Source organism: Mesoplodon bidens, assembly GCF_964165515.1.
Source record: "Mesoplodon bidens genome assembly, chromosome: 2".
NCBI lineage: Eukaryota > Metazoa > Chordata > Mammalia > Artiodactyla > Ziphiidae > Mesoplodon > Mesoplodon bidens.
Window position 1 is genome coordinate 170,345,613 of NC_138177.1, and position 18,921 is coordinate 170,364,533.

Below are 18,921 nucleotides of genomic sequence, written 5' to 3' on the forward strand. Positions count from 1 at the left end.
CACTCATTAAACTCCCAAATAACAGACTTGCTGTTTGGCTTTGGGGTTTGGGTTTGTGTCTTTCATTTTGCTTTTTCTCTTTCTTTTTTTCTCTTTTTTTTTTTAGCAAAAGATATTTATTTTCAGGGCGGACACCAGGATTTTTGTTTCATGTACGGCCTGGGGGCTGGGGGGCTTTGGAGTGGTGCTGATGCAGGGGCAGAGGGGAGAGAGGAGGACGAGGACGCTGAGAGAGGAAAGGGAGGAGGGGCGGTCCTCACAGCTGCCCCACCTCCCCACTCACGCCCTAGCTCATCCCCCAGTGGCCTCTGCGGCTTACCACCCCCCTAAACCCAGTTCACACCCCTCCCCCCCCGCCCCCACCCCAGAAACCTTCCTTTAAGCTCCTGTCCCCTTCTCAGGCTGTTGCTGCCAAATCTCTCTCAAGAGCAGCCCCGTAATTACACCCTGTGCTTGTACAACAAATGTTCTCACATCCATGACCTCATCTCAGCCTCCAGCGGCCCTGCGAGGGGGCAGGTGGGGCTCTCTGCCCCTGTTGCACAGGTGGGGACACTGAGGCTTGGGGAGGGGAAGCGACTTGTCCCAGGATGTGAGTCGGGTTCAGGCAAAGTCAGAACGGTGGCTTTGCCTGAGACGGTCACTTGCTAGGAGCGATCAACGGGACTCCGTGTCCTGAGAGGGGCAACTCAGTCCACAGCTCAGAAAAATGAGGGGCTGGAAGAGGGGCCAGGTGGCACTTAGAAATTGGGGGGATGAGGGGCTTCCCTGGTGGCGCAGTGGTTGAGAGTCCGCCTGCCGATGCAGGGGACACGGGTTCGTGCCCCGGTCCGGGAAGATCCCACATGCCGCGGAGCAGCTGGGCCCGTAAGCCATGGCCGCTGAGCCTGCGCGTCCGGAGCCTGTGCTCCGCAACGGGAGAGGCCACAGCAGTGAGAGGCCCGCATACTGCAAAAAAAAAAAAAAGAAAAAAAAAAAGAAATTGGGGGGATGGCATGGGGGGCAGAGGGTGGGTCTTGGAGCCAGGAAGTTTGTCTGGTGGGGTTAGAAACAGAAGTAAGGGGTAGGAGGGACCTGGGGGCTCTCTGAGCCTCACTGAACCCCCATTCTAGGCTTGGGGGCCAAAGTCCCCTCACTCCCTCACCAGCCCCTGGCAGTAGGTAACAAGAGTCTGAAAAGGGAACAAGCCAGAGGTTCTCATTTAAGAACAGAGAGTAGGGACCCATCTGAACATCAGGTGGACAATGCTGGGGTGCACATGTGCTAAGCCTGCTCTGTATGTCAAAGCTGGTGTTTCGGGGCAGGGACATGTGGCTGCTCGTGCATAAATGCTACCACTTTCTGAGCACTCACTCGGCATTGGGCCCAGGGCTAAACTCTACAGGGATTATTTTATTTAGATCTTGCAATGGGCTTATAAGGTAGGTACATTTCACAAAAGGGTTGTAGAAGGGAAGGCTCAGAGAGGTTAAGTAACTGACCCAAGGTCACACAGCTAGCAAACAGCAGGGCAAGGATTGGAACCCAAGTTTTAAAAGTAAGAGCTAGGGCTAACCACGGCCCATACCACCTTTTCTCTGGGCATGCTGCCTGAGTGCACGGGACGCGTGCCTGTCTGTGCATGTGGGAGTGTACAGGGAAGGTACTCCCCTGAGATGGCACTGTGTCACCCCCACGCTCCAGTGCAGCGCCAATTTCCAATTTACAGAATAATCCCTGGGCGCCTCGTTCTTGAGGTGTGATGGCGGCCACATCAGGATTCATCCCTCAGCACCCCCGCGGAGAAATCCTACAGTGCCTCCCTGCCCCAACCGCAAATCCCCTAATGGGCTGGGAGCCCTCCCAGGTGTGTGGGGAGCCAGGCCAAACTGCTTTTCCCGGGCCAGTCTAGGCCTGAGGCCTCGGACCCACAAGCCCCTACTCTGGCTGCACTCCCACACTCGCCTCGATGTCCCTGACGTTGTGCATGAGCTGGTAGGCGATGTCCTTGCAGCCCTGGCTCAGGGCCTCTGGGGGCATCTCGTTGTCCGAGTACCAGTCCCGGTCAGCAGAGTGGGCGTAGGCGGCGCTGGGGGTGGCGTGGTTCACTCGCGTAGTGGTCACGATGCCCACGGATTTCCCTGGGGTGTGGGAGAGGAGGGGTTGGCTTCGTCTGGAAATGGGCGTGTCCAAGCTGTCTTCCCCCTCCCTCTCCTAGCTAAAGCCAGGTCAGTTCTGCTGCCTGCCTGGGCCCCAGTCTCCCCGTCCGTACTAAAGGTGGGGTTGGTGGCTTCCAAATATCCGGGCAGCTCAGATACTCTGCCTCTGTGACCCTCCCCCGTCCTGAGGGCCCTTGAGCTGTGAACACCTGGGCTGGAGCCCTCTCCTCCACCAAGGACCCTGCAGAGCCCCACCCTGCAGGAAGCCCCCCACCCAGGCTGCCCTGCAGGAACACAAGGGCCCCTCCGAAGGGCTCTCAGGTGGAGTGTGGTTCTGTCACCTATGTCAGCCGGCCTCAGAGCCTGACTCCAAAGTCCCTGGGGGCATGTGCCAGGGCCTCCCAATTCCCAGGAGGAAGGGAGAAGGGGGAGACATTTACTGGACTCCCACAGGAACAGTGCTGGGTTCGTCCCTGACCTTCCTCACACTAAACCTGGGAGGGGGCTATGTTTTCATGCCCATTTCATAGTCAAAGGAATAGACTCAGGGAAATGAGCCGGGAGCAAATGCACACCTGAGTGACCCCCTAAACCACTAGCTTTCGCTGTCATGGAAAGGAATCCATGACTATTTCACAGAGGCCCAGAACCTCAGAGCAGGAAGGGCCCTGGAGAGCATCTTCTTCTACCCTCTCCCCATTGTACGGTTGGAAAGAGGCTCAGACAGGCCACAGAGCCAGGCCCATTCCCCCCCACTCGCCCCACTCACCTGCGTCCTTGGCCCAACGCAGGATGGAGGTGACCTCGTTGCCCTGAGTGGTGTTGCACTCAGTGCGCTGGGTCGCTGCGCTCACTCCCACGGTGCCCTCATTGGCCTTCACGCCGCACAAATAGGCGGTGGCGGTGCCCGCGCTGTCAGGGACCTGAGCGTTGGTGTTGTATGTCTGCAGGCGGGAAAGGAGGGTCAGGAGGTGGCCCGGCCTTGGCCCACTCTGCTGCCCTCCGACCCCCACTCACACCATGGGGCCCGGGCATGAGGGAGACAGAGGCCTCCTGCGGCCTTGGCTGAGCCCTGCTACCCACCGAGGTCCCCCCAGAGCCACAGGATCACCTAGCTGCCTGCTTCCTGCCCACGCCCTGTGCCCTGGCAGCCAGGGTAGCAGGAAGGGGCGGGAATGCAATGTTCCAATATGTGGAGACTCGTTCGGCAGAGAAATGGGGGCTGGGTCAGCTCTCTCTGGGTCTGGGGCTGCAGAAGCCAGGGAGGGGGAGGGGGAGGCAGGTGAGCCGTGGAGAAGGGAGACGGAGGGGGTTCCTGAGGGAGTGAGGGAGGCTGGGGAAGGGGAGGGAAAGTTAGGGGGAGGCAGGATCTAGGATGGGGAAATGGGGACCCCCCCCCACACTATTCAGACCACTGGTCTGAAACTATCTGCCCGTCTCCCTGCCCCACCAGCCTGAGAGCTCCTTGAAGGCCAGAAAACATTACAGTCCCTGCTATTCCCCCAGAAGGGAGCCCAGGGCCTGGCCCAGAGTGTCTAAAGGACTTTATTATGTGACACCACCGCCACCAGCAACTACAACACCGGAAACAAAGCTACCACTTTCCATCTGAGCCGCCTTGGGAGAGAACGAACGTAACAGAACCCCATGCAAAGAGTACACACTGCGTGATCCCATGTACGTCAAATACAAAAGCAGGAACAGCTAATCTATGGTGTTAGAAGTCAAGGAGCAAGGACTGGAGGTGGGCGCGGGGGGACCCCTGGCTGCTGTCATGTTCAGTTTCTCAACCTGGATGCTGGTCATACAGACACGTGCAAAGTTTGTGAAAATTCACTCTGTACACCGGTGCACTTCTCTCTATGTATGTTATGCATCAATAGATTTTGAAATCAATGAGCTGAAATCCCCAGAGTCTTGGGAAGCAGCCGCTACTGTCCTCACTTCACAGAGGGGCCACAGAGCCCCCGGGAGGGCTGACCGCATTGCCAGCAGGTTTGAGGGTTCCAGCAAATGCCATTCCCCTGCCCTTTCCTCCTGAGAGATGGGAGGCTTGGGGCTGGAGCTCACCTTGGAGAGGGCCACGTAGGGAAACTTGTCCATCTCCAGCCTGGTCTCCTCCCCCGGGCTGTGGTGGAGCTGACCCTTGAGGATGCGGGCCGCCGTCACCGTGGAGACGCCCATCCCTGTGGCGGGGGGCGGGGGGCTGGGGTCAGGGGGGCTCAGTCTCTCGGGCTCCCAGCCTCTCCAATCAGCCCTCTTGGGCACCCAGAGCTCCCTAGAGTTAGGTGCCAAGGCAGGCTGAGCAGTGGGCACCAGAGCATGACTGGGTGGCCCCTTTCCTCCTTCCCTCCCGAGACCCTCAGGGTCCCATCCTCTTCAACATGCCCCCAGGGCCCCAGCCTCTACAACACAGCCACCTTCACCTCTGCCTGGCTCCCTGGGCCCCCATCCAGCCCCTCCCTTGGGCCCCCAGCCTTCACCGTCTCCAAGGAACATGATGACATTCTTAGCCACGTTGGTGTTGAGAGTCTGAAGCTTCAGGGCATTTTTCAGGGTCTGCTGAGCTTGGTCTCTCCAGTACTTGGGGTCTTTCTCTTTCTCTGTACCGACAGAGAGGCAGTTATTTGGGAGGGGGTGGGGCAGCTTCCCATCCCCAGCCACTACAGACGCCGACTTCTCACTGCAGAAGGCTGCCTGGACTCGGCAGAGGAAGCAGTCGTTGCCCATCTCAGACAGCCGTCGTGAGATCTGCAAAACCTATGCCAGTCCCATCCTCCAAACGAGCCTGTGGACCCTGGGTCTTCTACCCACATCTGAGACTGGAAAAACCAAGGCTCAGAGACACCAAGCGACTTGCCCAAGAAGGCTACACGGCCCTGACAGACACTGGCAGAGCTGGGCTTCACTCCAAAGCCCAGGCTCTTTCCTTCCACCCAGCAGAGAGACACTGCGCTAAGGCAGCAAATGAATTGCGCTAGCACAATTAGGAGGGTGATGTTTAACTTATTCAAGAAAACAAACGACTTCCAACTGCAGGAGCCCCCAGATGTATCCAGCCATCAATTATAAACTCTGCTTGGTTTATTCATTAAAGTAGGCTCCGCAGGAACCTGACTTAGCAACAGCTATTTAGCTGTGCTGGAAAGCAAGACTTGCCTGTTGTTTAAGGTATCAAACTTAAAGTAGCCAAGAACAGCCTCACTCCTGTAAGGATAAATTAGCAAAGAAGACGTTCGGTGTCCCTAATCTTGAGAAAAATGGGGAACCAGGAATGCCCTCTCTCTCTCTCTCTCATGTCCATGAGTCTAGTCGTCAATTCTCCAGTGGAAAAAACACTCTAGTGCTCGACAGTCCTCAGTTAGAACCGCATCTGTGCCAAGCAGCAGCTATGTGGACAAGTAAGTTCCCTGGACCTCAGTCTCCTCCCTGTCAGATTCAACTGTTTGTACCTTCCTCTCGGGGTCTTCACGAGGACGGGATTTAGATAAGGCAAGCGACACACCTGACCCACAGGACAGGATCGATGCCCCCCCACCCCAGTAAGTCCTGGAATCCCTTTTTCTTCCAAGCAGAGGCCCAGGATCCCTGTCCACGGGGGTCGGGGTCCCTGTCACCATCTGCTGGTTTGCCTTCTGTACTCGGGCCCCATCAAACCTGCCCATCGAAGTACAGAAGCCTAGAGAGGGGAGCTCCTTGGGGATTCTCTCTTTCAGTGGCCTCCACTGCATGGATGGAAGGCTGAGGCCAGCAGAGGTGGGAGGGTCCTGTCCAAGGCCATGTTACACATTCATGGGCTGAAGACAAAGGCCTCATCCCTTGGCCTAGCTCAGGCCCATGCTGTGCGGGTGAGGAGCACAGCTCTCCTTTCTTACACATTCACGGTACCCAGGCTCGTGCCAGGTGCCCCGTACACGGCACCAGTGCCTTCCCCTCCCCACAGCCTTACAGGGCAGCTACCATTACTTCCTCCACATTGCGGAATGAGGAAACAGGATTCTGAGACTGAGCCGCAGGGGAACAGAAAACCCACACATCTCCACGGCTGTGCTCTGCCTGGGGCAGGTAGCGCAGGCAAGGAGACGGAAGGAAGCAGTTCTCCACCTCAAGCCTGGGACCCATCCATGCCCCACTTCTCCCCCTAGAGGTCCCATCCCTACCCTGATCCCTTAGTCCCCCACCTTCACGCTGGCAGCCCCCAGTGCCACATCTCTCTCTGAAGCTCCCCAATTTCAGACCTCACGGGTGGAGGCCCCTGGCTGGAGCCCGGAGAGCCTCGGCCCTTCCATCCAGCTGTGCGCCTTTAGGCAAGTTCTGCCACTCAAGTTTCTGCCCCAGAAAAATAGGAGGACATAGCTACTCACAGGCAGTTCTAGGATCAAGTGAGGTAAAGCCTGGGCAAGTGCCCTGAGCCACTGTATTTTTTTAAAAACTTGGGTTTGTTTTATTTCCAAATATAAGCTTTTCTTATAAATTTATTTATTTATTTTTAATTAATTATTTATTTTATTTATTTACTTTTGGGCTGCACTGGGTCTTCGTTGTTGCATGTGGGCTTTCTCTAGTTGTGGCGAGCAGGGGCTACTCTTCGTTGCAGTGTGCGGACTTCTCATTGCGGTGGCTTCTCTTGTTGCAGACCATGGGCTCTAGGTGCGCGGGCTTCAGTAGTTGTGGCACATGGGCTCGGTAGTTGTGGCTCACAGGCTCTAGAGCGCAGGCTCAGTAGTTGTGGTGCACGCGCTTAGTTGCTCCACGGCACGTGGGATCTTCCCGGACCAGGGCTCGAACCCATGTCCCCTGCATTGGCAGGCGGATTCTTAACCACTGTGCCACCAAGGAAGTCCTATAAATTTATTTTTTAATTGAGGTATAGTTGACTTACAGTGTTGTGTTAATTTCTGCTGTACAGCAAAGTGACTCAGTTATACACATAGATACGTTCTTTTTCATATTCTTTTCCATTATGGTTTATCCCAGGATATTGAATATAGTTCCCTGTGCTATACAGTAGGACTTTGTTGTTTCTCCATTTTACATGTAACAGTTTGCAGCTGCTAACCCCAAACTCCATGGGCTAGTGGTTTTCATCAGGGATCCCACTAGCTCTGGGCAGGTTTCAATCTCCCTCCCGCCTTCCTCCCACATACCACGGTGCCAGGGCTTTGGTCAAGGACCTTCTTTGGCCATTCGGGTGCCATCTGGGTGGTGATGAACTTCTACCCACCTTGCCCTCCCCCTAGCACCTGGCACAGCACCCCCGGGGCTGGGCTGCCATCAGCCTCCTCGGTCCCGTTGCTACTTCGCCAGGTGAGCCCTGTTACCCATTTGCCAGTTCCCTGCTGTGCCTGCTCCCTGAAGGACTGGGACTCTGGCAGAGCCCTTGTTTTTTTCACCAGTGCCATCCCAGGGTCCGAGAAGGGTTCAGTGGGTGTCAAACTGACTTTATTGTCAGAGGACTGGTTTAAGCAATGGTGGCTTTGGACAACTGAGTATCAGGAGGCCATTGTTTTTGGAGACCATTAAATGACACTCAGAAATGCTCGTGCTGTAATGAATGCTACGTGAAGAGTGCTTGTCAGTACGTACTGTATGACTCCATTTATACGAAGCTCAAAACAGGCAAAACTCAGGAGTTAGCCTAGTCACTTCCTCTGGCTTGGGGCAGAGTGGGGCGGGGGCAGTGGTTGGGAGGGGCACAGGAAGGCCCTTGGTGTCCCATGATCAATATTCTTTCTTGATCCGGGTGATGGTTACATGGGTACAAAAATATGTCAAAACTCATCAAGCTATACATTTAAGATTTGTGCACTTTGCTGTAAGTTACACCTAAGTTTTTTTTAAAAGTTAAAGACCACGATGTAACACCATTACACACCCATCAGAATGACTAAAATGAAACATACAAAAAACTGAAGCACTGAATATTTGAAGATTTTTCATTTTGTCACTTTTTCGTCTTCTCACATTTCATCCATCTGCTCACCTTTCGCTCAGGCAGTTTGTAAGTGCTGAGAAAGCAGGGACTCGGTCCCAGAGTGACCTTGGGCCCCCAAGGACACAAGCCGAAAGGCATCATGGGATCGCAGAGGGAGCAGTGGCCTGGGAATCTAGCGGCTCAGGTTCAGTCCCCAGGGCTGCTACTGACTTACTGTGTGACCTGTGAGGGCCAGTCCCTTCTCTGAATCCCAATTCCCTCATTTGTTGAAATATATTCTTCCTGCGAGCACCCACTCCCTGCCGGCACTGTGACTGTCCCTTATAATTCCCACAACAGCCCTAAGGAGGAGAGATTATTCTCTCCATTGGACAGATGGAGAAATTAAGGTTCGGGGAGGGCAAGTGGGGACTTCCAGCCACATGACGGACTGAGCCAAGGAGGGCTCCCCTCCTACAACAGACACTAAAATGCTGAAAAAAAAAAAAAGTCAAGAACAGTATATTACTTGAAAAAGGAAGAAAAGGGGGAAGGGAAACCCCCAGGAGGCAGAAATTCAGAGGGTATTCAAAACCAGAAAGGTAAAACAGGAGCTGAGGCTGAAGGACCCTTGCAGTGTCAGACCAAATACAAGTCTAGGCTGAAACTTTTCAGGTACATGTTTTGCCTGGGAGCTATGCAAGGGATAGGGACGGAAAGCCAGTCATAACAATGTGAACTCAACTCTAAATCTGAGCCTGAATTTATAGTGTAAGAACCAAAAACTGAGAAATTGACCTAAGTACTCTCATAGAATTCGTTGAAGAATCAAACACAATACTGCACTGTAGAAACACTTTTGTACGAGTTTACAACAGGAAACAAAAACAAAACAACAGCAACAAAAAAACTGTTGAAGGTGAGTTTACAAGCAAGAATTACAAAATATAAGGAAATGTACTATCATGAGGGAGAGTTAAGCAGACGAAACCAACAGGAGACTTAACATACCGCGACTTGGAAGAGTTTATAGAATAAGTTCTATTTCAGATTCTTTGAGGTAAGAGAGAATAGAAACCCCAATTAAAGAATAATATAAAGGGAAAAAGAGTGACCTTTCCAACACTAGCACAGGTAGAGGCTGGGATTTCCTGCTCTGAACATTTGTTTCCGGCTCTTAAATACTTTGGATGGTTCTATGACCCTGAACACAGACACTGCCCTCATCCTATCCTACCTGCACCATGTCTCCCCCTCCCTCCACCCTTGCCCCCAAACCTACCTGGCACTAAGGAGTTGGTAAGGCAGGTGCCAATGGCCAGGACTAAGAATGGTGAAATCATGGTGCGCTCCAAGACCTGCTTTATCTCTGGAGCCCAGAGGTATGATGGGTATGGGTGGGAAGGGTGGGCTGCCAGTGGTCAGTAGTTAATAGATGTTCCAATCCTAGGGAAAAAAAAAAAAAAAGACATGAAGGTCACAGCTCCAGAGTTCATTTGTTCATTCACTTATTTATTCGTTGATTCATTCATTATTCACCTATTACAAGAGACTAGGCATTTAGATGCAAAACCTAGGTGGTCCCTCCCTCAAGAAGCTTCATCACATAAACAGCTGTATAGGCATAAATGAGTTCTATGTTGCAAAGTGGTTCCTTCTCCTTTCCCAAGTAAATTCCCACTTTCAATCCACCTGAAGCCCAGAACCCACCAGAGTTCACTTTCTGTGTAGTGCTTCTCAAACTGCAGCATGCATCAGAATCTTTTAGAGGGATTGCTGAAACAGATTCCAGTACCCTCCGCCCCTCACCCAGAGACTCCAACTGCATTTCTAACAAGCTCCCAGGCGCTGCAGCTACTGCTGCTGCTGGTTCGTGGACCCCCCTTTGCGAAGTACTGTTCTAGAACATCAGCCTTTAGCCTTGAATTACCCATGCCCCAAGCACATCAGAGACAAAACAAAGAGTCCACCTTTTCTTACAGGGACACCTACATTTGCTCTTACGGGACAACTATATGTGCTACGTTCTACAGCTTGTCATTGATGGCGAGAGATATAAAAACTATAGGAGGGACATACAGGAAAAGATTGTCTTATAAGTGTGGCCATTTCTGGGCAGTGACCTTTTAGATGACTTATTATTTTTTCATTGTCTTTTTTGCATTTTCCAAATTTTCCTTCTGTGTTGAGATGTTACCCTTTATAATTTTTTTAAAAAATGTTATTAAAAAAAAAACTGGAAGGAAATACACCAAAATGTTAACTGGTTTTCTCTGGGTAGTAGGACTGTGAATGATTATTTCTTCTTTAATTTTTTTTTTGAATTTTCCAAATTGCCTAAAATGAGCATGTATTAATGGCCTAAGAATGTTTTTAAACGGTGGTCATCCTGTTAGGATCACATGGGATAATCCCATTGGCAGCTGCGAAATGTAAATACTAACCATGTTGTGTATAAATGTTACTGGAAGATGAGGAATTTTAAATGGCAAGAGTTTCACTGGGAAATAATGTTATTATTTCCACCAAAATCAAGATATAAATGATCATTTCATTTGTTGTGGGAAATGGCAGTGATACACAACATTCTACCGTTAGACAGAGTGGGCTGTTAGGTAAGAAACCACTCTAACTGGAAAAAGGGATGTTGATTCAACCTTAAAAATGTGCATGGAGGGAATTCCCTGGTGGTCCAGTGGTTAAGACTCTGCACTTCTACTGTAGGGGGGCACGGGTTCGATCCCTGGTCGGGGAACTAAGATCCCGCATGCCACGAGGTACGGCCAAAAAAAAAATTTTTCTTAAGTGCACTCCGGTGCTTTTCTACCGCCTTCCTTGTCCACCTGGCTCCTTAAGAACCTGGCTTGGGGCAGGGACAGGTGGCGGGAGGGAAAGCACAGGAATTGAAAGGAAATACTTTTCATCTAACATCTAACAGCACTTAACTCTGAGTGGTGGGATTTCAGATGACTTCTAATTCTTTAAGTCTACTTTAGTTTCCAAACATTACTAGAGTAAATTCTAACATCAGAAAAAAAGTTATTAAATTGATATACAATATCAATACAATCACTGCATGTACTTCTCTGTTTTGAAAGTAATTCCTTCCTGGTCCATCTCACTTACCACACTGGGAGCTTCTAAGAGCAGAGGCTTTGCCTTGTTTGTTTCCACTCCAGTGCTTGCCACAGTAAGTATTTACATTATCAGTTGAAAGTCAGTGCTCTAAGAAGTGGAGGTAAGGAGGAACCACCCCAAAATCCTCCCTTTGTGTGTGAAGAAAAGTCCAAGTGTTGGCAAGGAATTGGGACTACCACAGTATCTGTTCACTGCTGGTAGGGTGTAGATTGGTACAACCACTTTGGAAAACTGACAGTACTACCAAGGTGACACCATACACACGCCCTCTGACCCATTTAACTTCAACAGAAATGTACACGTGTTCACCAAAAGAATATATAAGAATGTTCATATCAGCCCTGTTCATAATGGCTTCAAAACTCTGTCCAACTTCAGCAGGTTGGATAAATACATGGTGTGGGTTCACAAGAAGGCAATCCACACACAACAATGAGAATGAATAATTGAGAACTCCATACACCAACATGGATGAATCTTGCAAAGGTGAGGCTGAGTGAAGGAAGCTGACCCGAGAGTATATATAGTGTGATTCTAATGATATAAAGCAGGGGTCCCCAACCCCGGGCCTCGGACCAGTACTGGTCCTCAGCCTGTTAGGAACCAGGCCGCACAGCAGGAGGTGAGCGGCGTGCGAGCGAGTGAAGCTTCATCTACTGCTCCCCATCGCTCGCATTACCGCCTGAACCATTCCCCGCCTCCCCGTGAAAAAACCGTCTTCCACAAAACTGGTCCCTGGTGCCAAAAAGGTTGGGGATCGCTGATATAAAGTATAAAACCCAAGGAGGGGGAGGGGCAATATAGGGGTAGGGGATCAAGATGTACAAACTACTATGTATAAAATAAGCTACAGGGCTTCACTGGTGGCACAGTGGTTGAGAGTTCGCCTGCCGATGCAGGGGACACGGGTTTGTGCCCCGGTCCGGGAAGATCCCACATGCCGCGGAGCGGCTGGGCCAGTGAGCCATGGCTGCTGGGCCTGCGCGTCCGGAGCCTGTGCTCCACAGCGGGAGAGGCCACAGCAGTGAGAGGCTCGTGTACCACACACAAAAAAAAAAGTGAAGCGTGGCTCCAGGAGCTCTAAAGGGCTCATCCAGCCCTGCACGGTTATTCTTATTTGTCTCTCTTCTCTGCTAGCCTGACACTCTGTGCGAGTCAAGACCATCTCTTCTCCATCTCTGACTCCCAACCCCGTGCACATAGAATCAGCTCTGTAAATGCTAACAAAAAACTCTCTCGTGCTGTTGCTTTGTAGTCAGAAGCTGCCCATGCCTGTACCTGGCAGCCACAGGTCTGTTCTCCATCACTATAGCTTTTTAAAATTTTTTATTTATTTATTTTATTTATTTATTTTTGGCTGAGTTGGGTTCGTTGCTATGCGTGGGCTTTCTCTAGTTGCAGTGAGTGGGGGCTATTCTTTGTTGCGGTGCGTGGGCTTCTCATTGCGGTGGCTTCTTGTTACGGAGCACAGGCTCTAGGTGCACGGGCTTCAGTAGTTGTGGCATGCAGGCTCAGTCGTTGTGGCGCACGGGCTTAGTTGTTCTGCTGCATGTGGGATCTTCCCGGCCCAGGGCTCGAACCCGTGTCCCCTGCATTGGCAGGAGGATTCTTAACCACTGTGCCACCAGGGAAGCCCCATCAGTATAGTTTTGATTGATATTGTATTAAACCTGTGGATCAATATGGGGAAGATTTGCATCTTGACAATGTTCAGTCTTCCAATCATGAACACAGTATGTCTCTCTGTGCGTTTAAATCTTATAGTCTTCATCATACAGATCCTGTTAGATTTATACTGTTGTATTGCACTTTGGGGGGAGCTATTAAAATAGCATTGCTTTTTTTTTTTCTTTTGGCCACGCCATGCAGCATGTGGGATCTTAGTTCCCCGACCAGGGATCGGACCCCTGCCCCCTACAGTGGAAGTGCAGAGTCTCAACCACTGGACCCCCAGGGAAGTCCCTTTTCTGTTTTGTTTTCTTTTTGGCTGTGCTGCGTAGCTTGCAGGATCTTAGTTCCCTGACTAGGAACTGAACCTGGGTCCTTGCCATCTTCTGTGTAGTCAATCATGTCATTGACAAATAGGGACAGTTTTAGTTCTTCCTATACAATCTTTATGCCTTTTATTTCTTTTTCTTGCCTTATTGTGCTGGCTAGGACTTCCAGCACCATGCTGAATAGGAGAGGGAAGAGTGGACATCCTCACCTTGTTCCTAATCTTAGAGGAAAAGCATTCAGCCTTTCAGCATTAGGGGCAGTGTTTTGAGGTGTGAGGTGGAGTAAATTTGGTGGGGAAAATCAGGAACGTGTTTTTGGACATGTTGAGTTTAAGATGAAGTGGAGATGTTAAGCAGACCGTTGCATATAGGCATCTGGCAACCGGGAAAGAGTTCTTGGCTAGAGGTATACACTTGGGAACCCTGGGCATAAAGGTGGCATTTAAAGCCTTAATCAAACTTACAAGATCATTTAAGAAGAGGGAATGGGGGTGTAGAGAACTATATGATAAAAGCCCTCAGAAAACCAGGCATTGAAATAATTTCTTTAACTTGATAAAGACTTTATATATCCAAAAAAACCTACAGAACCATCATATTTATTGAAGAAACTTTTGGCATGTTCTCTTTAACACTGGCTTATGATTAGAAGATTTGGGAGCAACCTCTAGGTCCATAACTAGGGGAAGGAAGTTATAAAGAGTGGTGGGGCAACATCTATGTGGTAGTAGTATTAAAACTAGAAGTTAAAACAGTAGGATCGGTGGAGTTTAAGAACACAGGATTTCAGTAGTTTGTATATCAGTGTAAACCACACTCACAACGCAACACAGCGTTACTTGCAAGGACACATAAATTCAACAACATATTAAACAAACATATTAAACAACATATTAAATAAAGCGACCTTTGGAGGGTGGTGGGATTGGTACTGGGGAGCAAGGATGAAGGGGAAAATGAACAAATAAAAGAAAAACTGAGGTCATGATACTACCCCCACGCACTGAGGAATATGACTTATTCAACCCTCTGCACCGCAGGTCCAAAACAAACACATAAATAAGGTCCAAAGCAAACACATAAATAAGGAAAACTAAAAGTGAAGCGTAGGGGCTTCCCTGGTGGCGCAGTGGTTGAGAGTCCGCCTGCCGATGCAGGGGACACAGGTTCGTGCCCCGGTCTGGGAAGATTCCACGTGCCGCGGAGCGGCTGGGCCCGTGAGCCATGGCCGCTGGGCCTGCGCGTCCGGAGCCTGTGCTCCGCAGTGGGAGAGGCCACAGCAGTGAGAGGCTTGTGTACCACAAAAAAAAAAAAAAAAAAAAAAAAAATGAAGCGTGGCTCCAGGAGCTCTAAAGGGCTCATCCAGCCCTGCACGGTTATTCTTATTTGTCTCTCTTCTCTGCTAGCCCGACACTCTGTGCGAGTAAAGACCATCTCTTCTCCATCTCTGACTCCCAACCCCGTACACATAGAATCAGCTCTGTAAATGCTAACTTAATGAAAAGCTCCATGATTCAGGCTGGAATGCTCTGAATTTTGGCCCCAGGGATGTGGCATTGAGAAGGGCCTGTTCTGGAGACAGACAGGTGCCTTCTCCCATTGCCTCTGCCTGGAAAGGAGAATCTAGGAAACCCTTCAGGAGCCAGATTCTCCCCTGCTGGCTCCTCCTCACGGCCCCCGCCCCTACTCAGAGGCTCCAAGTCCACTCTCTGGCAGCCCTAGGTGATGGGCTCCGTGGGGCCCAGCCTGGGGCCGCGGGGCCCCAGCTGCCCACCACCCTCTGCCAATGCTGTACCAGTTCATAATGGAGCCTCCGGGTGTGTGCCAGCCCCATCGCTCCCCACCTCCCAGTCGAACCATCTCTGCCAGGCTCCCAGCTACGTGCCCTGACTATTCATGACAAGTGTGCAGAAGCCCTGGCTGGGCTCTGGCCTTGGAGGAGAAACAGCCACTTGGCAGGTCAGGGGAGGGAGCGGATGCTGGGCCTTGGCCCTGGGGACTGACTCAGCATCCTGGGACAGAGGGCACTGGAGCCCTTTGGAGCTGGGCAGAAAGCCAGCCCTGGGCTGGGTCTCAAAAGGTCCAGGACAAATGACAGAATAATAGGACTGATAAGAATCACTACCACTTCTTGGGCATCTCACTTGATACTCACAAGTGTTATTAGTTCCTGTTTTACGGTTTAGGAAACTGAGCAAAGGATCTCAGCTAGTCCATGGCCAAGTGCAATTCGATCCCAAGCTGACTCAACCTCTCTGGGCCTCAGTTTCCCCACCACGGAGAGGGAGAGAGACCGGCGCCCACCTTTCCACTATCTCTCAAGAGCAAATAGAAGCCAAATGAATTTCGGGCGGGAGATCTGGCAGAGGAAGGAGTCGGGCCGGGGTGAGTTCTACCTGAGCGGCCTGGCCAGGCGGCAGGTGAAGAAGCAGACCAGGCTCAAGGTCAGCGCCAGGAGGAGGAGGCTGAGCACCGCTGTGAGGACCACGTCCATGGTGGGGGACAGGAGGGCCATCCTGGGTGAAGAGGGCCCCACGGAGTTGCCACCACAACCTGTAACACCTAGTCACACTAGCCTTGGATGTCTGCTCCAAAGCTCTGGGTCAGCGGCTGTGACCTGGCTTTGTTCCCTGGGGTTAATCTTTGGGGCTTAGCCCAGGAGGGGTGAAATGGGAGGGAGGACAATCCATGGGGCTCCCCTCCCCCAGCCCAGTCCTTCCCCACCTGAGGCTTGTTCATTCCTCTTTGTCCATTCATTCTTTATTCCCAAACATTTACTGAATGCCTGCTATGTACCTGGCTCTGTTCTATGTACTAAGGACTCAGTGGGGAGGAGGACAGACACGGTCTCTGATTTCTTGGAGGTTCCTGACCGGCCAGGGTAGGAAAAAGCACTACTATGTGCCAGTCGTTGTGCTGGGCACCTTGTGGGATAAAAGCACAGAAGGAAAGGAACCCCTATCTGGGGTCACAATAGTTTTTTTCCCCAGCAGCAGTGGCCGTTCCACCCCATTTACATGCCCAGGAACCTGAGTCCGCGCTGAATCAGCCAGAGGGGCGAACTCATGTTCAGAATAAGAGCACCTGCCCTTACTGAGCACCAACTGTGTGCCAGGCCCCATATGAGCTAGATACTAGCATCCCCACTTCCAGATGAAGGAAACAGACACTCAGAGGTGCAATGATGGAGTTGGAATTTGAACCCAGATCTGCTGGCCTCCACAGCTGTAACCCCAGCTCCTGCACTGCCTCAGATCTAGGATAGCACCAGCCCTGCAGGGCAGCAAGGAGGCTTCAGTCAAGTCTCGGCCAGGTGTTGGCCGTCACCAGAGAGTCAGCACATACAGGCTGGAGGTAGCTGAGCTGTCCCCTGCCTGGAGGGGTCTTTTCTGCTTCCAAAGTGTCCTCAACCCCTTTTTCATTTTCACTTGGGTTCCGACAACATCTCATCAAGTCAGGATGGTGACTATGGTTCTCATCTTACAGATTCAGAAGCTGAGGCTCAGAGAGGTGAAGCCACTGGACACACACAGAGCCCGGAAGCAACCCCAGCTATGTGCCTAGGAGACCAGGCCTTTTCCCATTATACTTCCTGCCTCTTGGGACACCTCAGATCCCAAGGTACAAAGCACCCAAGGTTGGGGGGAGATGCTTTTACCCTCTCGGTGCCAAGGGAGGGGCCCTGTTCCTGGCCCCAGAAAGGCCACTGAGCTCACCATGGCAACAGGAAACCCATCGCATCACTCCATTAAACCTTTTTCTTTCTCACTTTGCATCAGATCTTCCTACCGCATCAGATCTTCACCACATCTTAGTGACACAGGCAGGGTGGAGTGATTAGCCCCACTGATAGATGGGGAAACTGAGGCTTATCAGGGAAGTTACTCGGTCAGCTGTCAAACAGCCAGCAAGTCTGGTCCAAGCCCCAGCTTCACCTCCCAGCTGTGTGATGCTGGGTCAGTCCGTGCACCTGTGAGCCCATTGCCTTATCCTCCTAACATCCATCTGCCATTCAGGAGAGCCCGGAGGCGGGCCAGGCACTGAATATACCTGATCTTACTTTAATCCTTATTAACAGCTGAGAGCTAGATGCAGTTGTCCCCTTTTCCAGGTGAGGGGATAAAGGCCCAGGGATACACTTGTCCCTTTTTCCAGGTGAGGGAATAAAGGCCCAGGGGGCCATGCTGAAGATGATCCAGGGTCACACAGATGGGAGGTGCTGAGCCTGGTCCTGCACAGGACCCCACACAGGACCCACCCAGGTCACCCCTACTCCAGACTCTTTCCACCACAGCTCACCCAGGGACCCTCCCCGCCCCATCCAGCTCCCAGGCCTGGGACACCCTCTAAGGCTCCCCTACTCACCAGCCAAATAAATCAATATGAGACCCAAGAAGTTTCGCCTTGTGCTCACCAGCAGTACCTGGTGGGGCCAGAGGGACAGTTATTTGTCCTTAGGGAGCCCCCAGTCTAGAGGACACAGTCCAAAAATGTTTGAGCTGGGAAGGGTCCTTTGACCAGATTTTCCCAAATGTCCCAGACCACAAAAATCACTTGGGGTGATTGCGGGAAAAGTCCTATTCCCAAGTGGTACCCAGGGAGGTATATAGCCTAGGCAGTGTATGAGGTGGGTGATGGAAGTATTCTTTACAATGATCTGGGAGGTGTTGATAGTTTAAAGTGTATATATGTATGGGATTTCCCTGGTGGTCCAGTGGTTAAGAATCTACCTTCCAATGCAGGGGACGCGGGTTCAATCCCTGGCTGAGGAACTAAGATCCCACATGCCGCAGGGCAACTAAGCCCACGTGCCACAACTATTGAGTTCTTGTGCCTCAAGGAGAGAGCCCACGCACCACAACTAGAGAGAGAGAAAACCCGCACACCACAACTAGAGAGAAGCCTGTGTGCCACAACGAAGAGCCCATGTGCTGCAAATAAGACCCAACACAGCCTAAAGAAAGAAAGAAAATAAAGAAAACTTTAAAAAAAAAACTTAAAAAAATAAAGTGTATATATGTAAAAATTCATCCAGGGGCTAATAACCCCTACCTTGCCCATATTGTTAGGTGTGATAAAGGTCTGAGGAGATTTAAGGGAGTGTTGAGAAGGAGGTGTCATGATGTGGCTGTATTCAAACTTTAAAAGAGATTAAAGAGACAGAACAACCCCTCCTCCCTAACTAATTCCCAGCCCCACCTCCCCCCCAGAACTTCTCAGTCAGAATCTCCCAGGGCAGGGCCTGGAAAGTCATCCTATGAGCAGATTAGTTTGGGAAACATTGCCTTAGACATTATCCCATTGCCCAGAGAGGAAGACTAAGGCCTAAAGAAGAGGAAAGACTGAGCCCAGGCCTCCCAGCTCCTACTCCCCACAGTCACACACAGGGAACAATCAGAACCAGCTCAGAGCCAGTGCCCTCTGGGCTGTCAGCTGTGCCTTCTTGGCTCTTTCAAGGAGCTGTGGCTGAGGAGAGGGGCTGAATGTTCCTTGTGCTTCCAGGGGGGCGTGGGGAATGGGAGGGGAGTTGGAGGGGGTCCTGCAACATCAAACTGGGCTGCCGCAGCTACTCGGGGAGGGAGTGCCACTAAAGATAGGCCCAGGAGCATCTCACCTGCAGGGTCAGAGAGAGGGAACATAGAACCGCTCTCTCAGCCAAGCCCAGCGTCTCTGGCAAGCCTTGCTGGCCAGGACTCTATCCATTCACGGATGGAAGTTATTTACGGCTGCCATA

General features: G+C 51.4%; 1 protein-coding gene across 3 annotated transcripts in view; it reads right to left on the reverse strand.

The window, feature by feature from the left end:
* ALPL (alkaline phosphatase, biomineralization associated) overlaps positions 1-18,921 on the reverse strand; it is a 59,243-nt gene that overhangs the window by 10,740 nt on the left and 29,582 nt on the right. For 2 of the 3 annotated variants that reach the window (XM_081220740.1, XM_081220741.1), the window contains exons 2-6: positions 9,335-9,498; positions 4,622-4,741; positions 4,209-4,324; positions 2,908-3,082; positions 1,945-2,120 (exon numbers count right to left, since the gene is read on the reverse strand). In XM_081220740.1, the coding sequence (XP_081076866.1) occupies positions 1,945-2,120; positions 2,908-3,082; positions 4,209-4,324; positions 4,622-4,741; positions 9,335-9,395 (648 nt within the window). In that variant the 5' untranslated portion in view covers positions 9,396-9,498. Of the gene's footprint in view, positions 1-1,944; positions 2,121-2,907; positions 3,083-4,208; positions 4,325-4,621; positions 4,742-6,656; positions 7,909-9,334; positions 9,499-18,921 lie in introns of those variants that run through there. The other variant, XM_081220742.1, reaches the window with a different exon arrangement.